Consider the following 10,608-nt stretch of genomic DNA (forward strand, 5'->3'; position numbering starts at 1 on the left):
TCCATGAAGGGTTTCCCCACGAAAAAAAGGTATGACTTTGATCCTATCTGGGATTGATTAAAGATCGTATATTTTTGAGTTATCGATACGTCGATCGTCGTCGATCGAAATTTCAGAGGATGTTACCTCTGAAATTTCCGTTATTCCGTTAGCTCATCGGAATTTCAGGGCATTGAATCGATATTTTCAAAAACATTTTGTAACTAAAAAGTTAACCACAAAATAAATTTAAAGGATTTCATTTAAAACAAATGTATTTCAATGAAAGATCAAAATATGGCAAGACTTTATTCTAATTATTCTAATATATCTACGTAATACACTTACAATACAACTTATTGCAAAAACGTTAAAACTACTTTCAAATTGTGATTTAAAATGATGCCTTTAAAGTTTCTACATGTGCTTACATTTAATATAATCTACATATACATAATAATTAATTAAATTATATTAAATTACATTTTTATTAACTGAAATGACACACGACAGTAAAATGTATGATAATGTAAATGTATAACTTTTTCGTTACTACATTGCTCACGTAATATATATTTTTATTGTAAACTTCAATTTTAAAAATAATGCGTTATTTAAATTGAGAATAGAATACAAATTTATTTTTATATTGATTTATAATTAATTAACTGGGATACATATCAAAATCGTCACAAATATCATTAATTTATTTAATTTTAATTATTATTTTCTAGAAATTTAATAAAAAATTGGGCAATTTGATAAAAAAAATAGTCATATCTTTCATCTATCTCATATTTATATGACGGTATATAGAATTAAATTACTAAAAGTTATTGCTTGAAAACTTTAAATGAGATTCACATAAAATCAAAAAATTATTAGCTATCAATTGCCTGAGAAATGTATGTGAGATTCAAGTTAAAATTTATTACAAAGATACCAGGTATATTTTTATTATAGTCCGCGCCAAACTGCTAGTCCGCTATGAAGTTGTTGCGAGCGGGTGTAGTCATACAATTTGCTATGGCGACGCGATTCATTTCTATATTCAGAGCGGACTAGCAGTTTTACGCGGACTTTACCAGCTTTATTTTCTTAATCAAGTAAAAGACACAATCACGTATTTAAATAAAAATAAAGAATATACCATTTCTCAAAGTATTTTTATGAATAATACAAATTATAATCGTTATAATGTAATTAATTATAATTATCCTATTTAACTAGTTAAGTACAGACTTGGAATGTATTAAAACGAAAAACATATATATATATATATATATATATATATATATATATATATATATATATATATATATATATATAAATACATATAATTTCAGTTATTTTAAAAACCACTGGATTTTTACTTCGAAATATATATAATAATACAAAACTGAGTATTATACTTATTTCTCTACATTAAAAATAATATCTTAACATAAAATATATATCGAAAAACGAAAACATCCATAACAATAAAGCTAAAAATAAAAAAATACATCGTTTTAAAGCTAATTACGAAATAAAATATTTACATTAAATGATTTCAAAATGTAACTTATTAATTAAATAGTAAAAAAGTTAAAAATAGCTACCACCAGTTTAAAAAAATATGAGATTTGCAAATAATTCCTGGGCTTATCCATTGATATTTAACTTAAATATAGACATGATTTTTGACTAAATAAAGTCTGCCTAGACTAAGTATAGTCTGAAAATACCTAATACAGGCATCACGAAACATAAATGGAGTCGTTCATGAAGTAGGTCGAAAAAATTTTGTTACCCCTTCATATCAATCAATCGTTCCCAAATTTGATTATTAAAACCATTGAAAAATATTTGTTATTGACAATCCACCCCAATTATTACTTCTGAACAACAACCTTTCACTTATAAATCTGTAATGTTACTCACGATTGACTTCTAAATCTGTACCCTAAGTACTCCTAAATGCCCATACATTTCCAATCAGCGCCCCTATCGAAATGTATCAGAACTGATTGGATATGTATGGGAAATACGTAAACAAATACAAAAACAGTCATTTTGGTTATAACGTAAAAACTCATACTAAGGGTATTGATTTTCACAATGAATATTTTTTCAATTCTTGTCATGTCATTTGTCATTGCTACCATCGATTAAAAAAGACCTAAATAACTAAACATATTTGTCATTAATCATTAAATATTTGTCATTTTGTCATAGTATTTGTCATTAAAGCTCCAAATGAAATGGGAATGGCGAAGTAAAAACAAAATTACAAAAAATATCTCGTGAGGACGGCATTCTCTAATTGCACTTGGGAATGTACATGTATCATGTTATTGTATAATATAATTGCACTTGGAATGTAAATGTATAATTAATAATGTAAATGATAATTAATAATGTATATTTACCACTAATAATACAAAACTACTATGGAGTTGATCAACTTGAATTGACTGATGTAAAATACATAAACTTAGAAAGAAAATAAATTTTAACATAAAAAAATCTGTTCAAATCCTTTTTGTTGTTCTACGTTTCTTACCATTATAGCTTGGAGCATAATTTATTATGCTGCTCCCGTAGATTAGTAAAGATTACTCACTCCTAACAACAAAATGTAACCAGTTTTGACAATTGAAATTGTCACTGTCATCTACTCGTATTTTAGTGTTTGAAAAATATTAAAAAATGTAGTTTTTACATCATTTACGAATGAAACGATATTTCTTTTAGCCATTTAATGGCTTCCTTCAATTACAAGGCGGTGAGATATCTATACTTATCTATGGGTGCTCCTATGTGAATTGGTGGAGGGTTAGGGTCAATCTTTATTCGTTACTACTTATTTAATTTTATAGTAATATTAACACAGAATTGAGACATTTTAATAAGTAACGGATACTTACATATTGAATATTAATTTGTTATTAAATTTACATATCTTGCATATTACACCAATCAAATCAAAGTTCACCACTCTATACGTACATTATGTAAACGTAATACAATACATTTTGAAATTTTTAATTAATAAGTGTTGGCAACACTACATTTATTTTGGGGATGCCATACAAATATTAGATTACAGAAAAATCACTACAAATTTATTTAAAACAATCCACACTACACGAATTGTTAAAACTTACATTGTAAATTTTCTACCATTATTTATAATAAATTTTCCCAAAATTGTGGGAAACTACAACAACTGACGTTGGCAACACTATTTTTTAATTACGACAATCTCGGTAAATGTGTATGTTATATTCCACGAACGGTCGTTTGTGATCCGGTGATAAATGGCAAAGGTCCTGAAAAAAAAAAAAAACAAATAATATAATATTTGAAGGTGGTAGAACCCTTTGCGGTTCGACTCCGGCAGCACCACGCCACACCTATTTCTGTTATAATAGCAGGGGTAGCGGGGCGTCTGTGTCCGACCTCAGGTCCTAGGAACCTAATCATATCTGGGGTTGATTACAGATGTCCATGGGCGGTTTTACCACTAAGAGAAGTTGCCCTACCCTTTCTGAGACGATATTTGTCCAGCAATGGCCAGTATTTTAACAAAAATCCACATTTTTTTAGTATGCATTTTACCCAATTTACTAAATTGTGTCAGTGACAGCCTACTTTCCAACTGTCTTCTAACGGATTTTATAATAATTCTCTCAAGAAAATATACGGAACCCACCTTAAAAGCCACGAATCCAGCCCGTATCTTCATATGCCTGTACATATTGCATTCGAGGGTCATCTTTGAAGTCCAGAACTCTCCTGTTGGGATCGGCTGAGCCAAATCTCTGTTTAATTGGCAATTCTTAGCCGTGTCGTACTTACAATGGAGGTCGCACAGGCGAATGTCTTTTAGTTTTGATGATCTGTTGGCAAATAGATAAGATTTTTTAATAGGAATAATAATTGTACTTTAAAAACTAAAAACCACGCTAAAATCGCACAAGGAAAATCGTTAAACCTGATTCCTGACGATACTGATGAGGAGAATGGGATAAAATTATTAAAATCATGTATTGTAATCGTTTCTCGATAATTGTAAAAAAAATTAAAATAATCGGATCATTCAAATTCGAAGTCGAGTAAAAATCGAGTTCAAAGATTCCGTTACATACATACAGGTCGAGCTAATAAAGGCGTGGTAAAAAAAAATCGTTGAAACATTTTGTGAAGTTATTTTCATAATAATCAGCCCCCATTTATATTATAGACACTGGCTGTTACGATTGTGTGAGTTAGTATAAAAAAGAAAAAGAACGCTCTTGACGTGAGAGTTGTATTTAACGCGGGAATAGTAAAAGTTGTAAATTGGTTCAAGAAATACGAGTATTTTTAAGCTAATGCAAGCTGAAAATATTTTTTTTACATAAAAATAGGTGAAAATGGTTAAAATGATGGAAATAAATACGAAAATCTAATAATCCACTTACCTAAACGTAATATCCAGATGTTTATGATGCAAGCAGTGTGAGAGCGGTATATTGTAGGTGTAATTGTGCACCGCCCGAGGACACACCGAGTCGGTGAATAAAGACGCGTTGATCATAGACTTGCTGGCTATACCGATCTGGATTAGGTCGCAATCTGGAAGAAACAAAAAAATATATATTTTAATGCTTTTTAGGGTAGTGTTACCCTACCCTACCTAGGGGTTGGAGGTAGTAGAACCCTTTGTGGTTCGATTCCGGCGGCACCACCGTCACAACTTTCAGCCTCATAACAGTAGTGTGTAACCGTTGTGTTTTTGTCTGAAGGGTGTAGCAAGATAGAGACATACTTAAGTATGTGTACTGTGGACAACATCAGGTAGGTATCTAATTTAACCTCGGGTTGATTACAGATCTCTATGGGCGACGAGCTTTTGCCCGCGGCCTCGCTCGCGTTACGAAGTAATATTTTCATCCCCTATTTTATCCCCTTAGTAGGGTTAGGTAGGGTTTAGTTAGGGGTAGAATTGATCAAAATCCTTTCTTAGCGGATGCCTACGTCATAACATCTACCAAGTGTCAGCCCGATCCGTCCAGTGGTTTGGGCTGTGCGTTGATAGATCACTGTGTCAGTCAGTCACCTTCGAGTTATATATATTTAGATTGTAGCCACTTACACTTCAAATACATACACTTGAAACCAGAACACAGCAGCGCTACAATACTATTTTACTAAAAATAAATGTGACAATGATGTATCCACATTTGAACACAGGACCTTCAAAAATGGTTGTTATATTAATATTACTAACCTAACCTAACCTAACTTTTAATATGAAATTTTATCATTTTCTTATACTAAAAATACATACTTCTAAAATACATTTTTTTTAAATATATACCTTGATACTAAAGTACTTAGCCCTTACCTTTAGAGTTGCTTTCATCAGAATGATCATTCAAGGTCATCTCCTCAGAACTACTCCTTAATAAGGGCTGAGTGTCCCTTACTTCCCGTTTCATCCTTATAGCGGTCTCACTAACATTCCCTTTCGAAGGGTCTAGGAGATTTGATATCGATTCAGCAATAATTTCGTGTAATTCATTATCACCCTTTAAGGGCTCGGATATGTTTTTCTCAGGGATGTCCGGGATTATTGGGATTTTCTCTTTCGTGGCCTCCAAAGGCCTTGGGAAGGTCTCGTTTTCCTTGTCCGGTTGCCCTTCTAAGGGCTCTTGGTTTTCATAGGTTTGAGCTGGGTCTAATCCGCATGATGACTGGAAAAAAATGGTAAAAAGTTGCAAAACCAAAATGTTATATACAAAGAAGATTATTTACAGAAATGTTCTTAAAATTACAAAATCCAAAATTGTATTTAAAGTACTTTAAAAAAATGGTATTGAAAGTACTCTTAGCGATTTGAACCACGCCTCACACGGCAATTTTAAATTTACTCATGATTTTCTTTTTTTTTACACTTGATTGTATATATTGTAAATTACAAATAATTTGTTATATACAAATTAGCTATAATTTTTTATTGTTATTTAGTTAGAAAGTTATTATCCTTGTTTTAACATAATAAAAATATTCATAAAAAAATGTTAAATCATTTTTTTGTATACAGTTGATGCGTAAAGAAATATTTTTGAAATACATTTATTATTAAAATATGTTATACACAGTACATTTTGTCATATTTTTTAATCATTGCCTATATTTCATCTATACTAATATTAGATAAAGAGGAAAACTTTGTTTGTTTGTAATGAATAGGCTCAAAAACTACTGGACCGATTTTAAAAATTCTTTCACCATTCGAAAGCTACATTATCCACGAGTAACATAGGCAATATTTGATAAATAGATTTTGAGGCGGTAAAAAGTTTGCCGGGTCAGCTAGTTGTTTATAATTTAATCAAGCCTTACCAATGCAGACATCAGCCATTTTGATGCCAACTTTCCAAATTCCTTATTTAGCAGCGTGTAAAATACATAATAATTATATAAATATCATGTTTAAACCAAGACTCATTGAACATAATGGACCAAAAAACTAATTACATTCAGTAAAGTCACAGAACATTAAACGTGTGTAAACTAATCTATAGTCAATTACAAATAAGTACTATCTAAGGTCTAAGGTGGAATGCCTCGGAAAAGTATGTCTCCTAACACACCCGTCAAACCATAACACAGCAGCGCTACACTGCTGTTATTAGGCAGAAATTAGTGTGACGGTGGTGCCGGAGTCGTACACATAAGGTTCTGACACCTTCACTGACCTTCTGACTAATGAGAAACTTTTATCTTTGAACTTATTTGACTGACTAATCAAGAACCTGAACCTTCTAACTAACTTGACTGACTAATGACTAACCTGACCTTCGAACTAATCTGACTGACTAATCACGAACTTGAATCTTTGAACTAATCTGACTGACTAATTACGAACCTGGATCTTTGAACAAACTTGTCTGACTAAGGACTATCTTGACATCTAAACTAACCTAACTGACTAACGGCTCACCTTTAATTAACCTGAGTGACTAATGACTAACCAAGATCTGTAAACTAACCTGGCAATCAGCATCCAGTTCATTATCAGCATTCGCAGCGAAGGTACAACTGCCACCCACTAGCTCTGCTACTTTCGAAGCGATCACCGTTTGAACGAGTGGCGATAGAGATGGCGGGTCTATCGCTGGAACAAACAGACAGACAGACATATTAATACATATAGAAACACGTCACAAACACGCGGTTATAAAATAAACATACACATACAGAGATATATTTTTCCGAGGCGTTCCAGCTTAGTCCTCAGATGTAACAGCACATATGTGGCCGACCTTAGGTAGGAATCTAATCATACCTGAGGATGTACAGATGTCCATACGGCAGTATTCGGCCTTTTTATAATATAAGAGTAGCAGACGAGCATGCAGTCCACCTGATGGTAAATGGCTCCTGCCGCTCATCTGTAATCAACCCCAAATAAGACTAGATTCCTACCTGAGGTTGGTCACAGGCGCCGCTATCAGACGGACTAAGCTGGGACGCCTCGGAAACAGGACTCCCTTACCACACCCTTCAAACCAGAACACAGCAGCGCTTAACACTGCTGTTATATCAGAAATAGGTGTGGCGGTGGTGCCGCCGGAATTGAACCACAGAGTTTCTACAACTTTTCTGCTTGTTGTTTCAATTTTATAAAAAAAAAATTCCTGGCAGAAGTGAAAACTTTCGAAACCTAACCTGAATCATGAAATATAATAAATAAAAAATGAAACTGACAGCCATTGACATATTTGTTCTATGCTGACACCGGATGATATCTTGACTTTTGCAGTTTGCTTTGTCTTACGGATTTTCGATCAGGTCACGTGTCCTGACGCGAGTTTAGCAATTTTACCACGCTTTTATATTAGCTTGGGTTGTATCTATATACGTATGTATGTAACGGAATCTTTGAACTCGATTTTTACCCACTTTGAACGGTCCGATTAATTTAAAATTTTGAACAATTATCAATAACCGATGACAATCCACGATTTTAACAATTTCATCTCATTCACCTCATCAGGATCGCCAGGAATCAGGATCAACGGTTATCCTTGTGCGATTTTAGCGTGGTTTTTAGTTTTTAAACTATAATTTATTTACCCATCACAAAAAATGCAAAACGCCGCTAAAGAAGATTTTAATTTAAAAATAAGCTTACCGTGTATATTTTTAATGTAGTTCTTAGATGGATGTACTGTAGTGGCGTGTGATGAAGGATCTGGGGCTGTCGTGGCGTACTCTGGTGTTGTTTTGTGTGGTCCTTTCTCTGAAACAAACATTATTAAGTTTAGGTATTTGAACCAATCATGTACGGTAATAATGTTCAAATGATAATAGTTATATAAGTAATAGATAATAATTAATAATAATAGATAATAGTTAATAAGCTGGGTTTAGAAACTCAGCCTCTTGATCGAGGGGTCCGAGTTTCAAATCCCAGGTACCTCTGATTTTTCAAAATTATGTGCGTATTAGAAATTAATTATCACTTGCTTAAACGGTGAAGGAAAACATCGTTAGGAAACCTGCATATCTATAAGATTTATAAAAAAATCTCAAAGGTATATGAAGTCTACCAATACGCACTTGTCCAGCGCGGTGGACTATGACCTAATCCTTCTCACTCTTAGAGGACCCCCGTGCCCAGCAGTGGGACAGTAATGGGTTGATGATGAAGTTTATTATTATTACAATGAAGAAAACACCTGAAGATCCTGTGCAATAGCTTACAATAGAGAAATAGGTACTATAATTGACCTATTTGTACAATTTCGACCATAATAAATCACTTTTCCATAAATATTAAAGGTAATAATAACAATTTTGAAAAATATAATTATAAATAATGGGGCAATTTTATTACGAATACTTAAATAAAATAAAATAAATAATATAAGTACCTTTCACCGTTTTCTTTGCAGCAACATGCGGGGACGGTTTGAGATTCTGAGAACAGAATTTAAAAAATCTTTTAAAATGTTCCATTATTAAGCATATCTAACTTATTAAATGGTTGTAGAGCCCTTTGTGGTCCAAATCAAGAGGAACCACCGCCACACCTATTTCTGTTATAACAGCAGTGTTAAGTACTGTGTTCTGGTTTGAAGGGTGTGGTAACAGATATACTTTTCAGAGGCGTTCCAGCTTAGTCCTCAGCTGTATCAATGCATTGGCCAACCTTAAATAGGACTCTATCGACTGTTTTTAATAATAATTAATCTATTCATTTTTTACATAGGAAAGATGGGGTTATAACACTGTCTAATATAATGAAGATATTGCAAAAGTCAATCTTTGGTAAGTAAAACAATGGACAGATTGATTATAAATAACGGACGTAAATCCATCTGGGGTCGATGTCCATGGGTAACATTGGTATAGTCCGCGTAAAACAGCTAGTCCGCTCTGAATATAGTAATGAATCGCGTCGCCATAGCAAATTGTCTGACTACACCTGCTCGCAACAACTTCAGAGCGGACTTGCAATTTGGCGCGGGCTATAACAGTGACTACATACCAACAGGTGAACTGCTTATTTGCTCCTTCAATATTCAAAAAATATATATAAGGTGGATACCTTCATACGACAATGAATGAAAATTTGTTGAATAAATGATAATGATAATGAAAAAAATTGTTGAATAAATGATATTATTATTATTATTAAAACACAAGTCCTATTCCTTCCTTGGAACATGTTACAATAATTAAAAAAAACACTTGACATCAAATAAAAAAAAAAATATCAAACAAACTTAATAATAAATAATGACAATTTTTTATGTAACGGGTACTCACGATATTCGTTTTTATTTCTTTATTGCCGATATGGGTCGAAATATCGGCAATAAAGAAATTTAAAAACGCATATCGTGAGTACCCGTTACATAATAAAATGTCTCAATTCCGCGATAATTTTATTCTAAAACCAAATAAATAATGAGTTAAAAAGTACTCACTCACCTTTGATAAGAGCAGCGCAGTGTCGTGACGAAAATTGTGACTCTTATGTCTTAGGATTAAAGTACAATATGCATTTACTTAATTTGACGAATTTGCAACATTCTAGTTTTATTACGTCTCGATTTATAAATTCTGCGATGGACTAATATTACACAAAGCGTGTAGAAACTTCGAAAAATGAAGAATAATCCTGTGCCTAAAGTACCAACGATATTTGATTGAAAATTTGTTTGGAGGCTTGGGAGATGGATATGTTCATGTGGTTAAATTTATTGTCGTATGAAAGGATCCCTGTATAAGACCAGTATTATGGTTCGAATCGGGATTCGAACCTTGGTCCCCGCTCACCTGTATTTGGTTCTGATCGGGCGGTGTCGCTCGATGCGCGGGCGCACCGTTCATATTAAATTTACTGTAATGCGGGTAGTTCGAAAACTTCTCGTTCATACGAATCTCTTTCATGGAAATCAGTTCTTGATGTTCGCGGAAGTATAGCGCTGACATTACTACTAGGCTGGAAGGGAATGTAAAATTAATTTTGTATGACTCGATTGCAGAGGGTAATGTTTTTCGAATTTGAACATTTTAAGGTGGTAGAACCCTTTGTGTCTACTCCGGCGGCACCGCCACACCTATTTCTGTTATAATAGCAGT

The 10,608-nt window shown here is 33.0% G+C and overlaps 1 protein-coding gene across 4 annotated transcripts in view; it reads right to left on the reverse strand.

Moving 5' to 3' along the window:
• Window positions 1-2,937: 2,937 nt before the first annotated feature.
• Window positions 2,938-10,608, reverse strand: part of LOC140756849 (uncharacterized) — a 75,807-nt gene continuing 68,136 nt past the window's right edge. For all 4 annotated transcript variants that reach the window (XM_073092381.1, XM_073092380.1, XM_073092383.1 and 1 more), the window contains exons 13-20: window positions 10,303-10,468; window positions 8,892-8,937; window positions 8,150-8,257; window positions 7,005-7,129; window positions 5,354-5,702; window positions 4,428-4,581; window positions 3,677-3,863; window positions 2,938-3,293 (exon numbers count right to left, since the gene is read on the reverse strand). In XM_073092381.1, coding sequence (XP_072948482.1) covers window positions 3,213-3,293; window positions 3,677-3,863; window positions 4,428-4,581; window positions 5,354-5,702; window positions 7,005-7,129; window positions 8,150-8,257; window positions 8,892-8,937; window positions 10,303-10,468 — 1,216 coding nt within the window. In that variant the 3' untranslated portion in view covers window positions 2,938-3,212. The remainder of the gene's footprint in view (window positions 3,294-3,676; window positions 3,864-4,427; window positions 4,582-5,353; window positions 5,703-7,004; window positions 7,130-8,149; window positions 8,258-8,891; window positions 8,938-10,302; window positions 10,469-10,608) is intronic.

This window comes from Epargyreus clarus, unplaced genomic scaffold (assembly GCF_041222505.1).
Source record: "Epargyreus clarus isolate Ecla_fem2 unplaced genomic scaffold, WU_Ecla_fem_2.2 ptg000036l, whole genome shotgun sequence".
Classification (NCBI taxonomy): domain Eukaryota; kingdom Metazoa; phylum Arthropoda; class Insecta; order Lepidoptera; family Hesperiidae; genus Epargyreus; species Epargyreus clarus.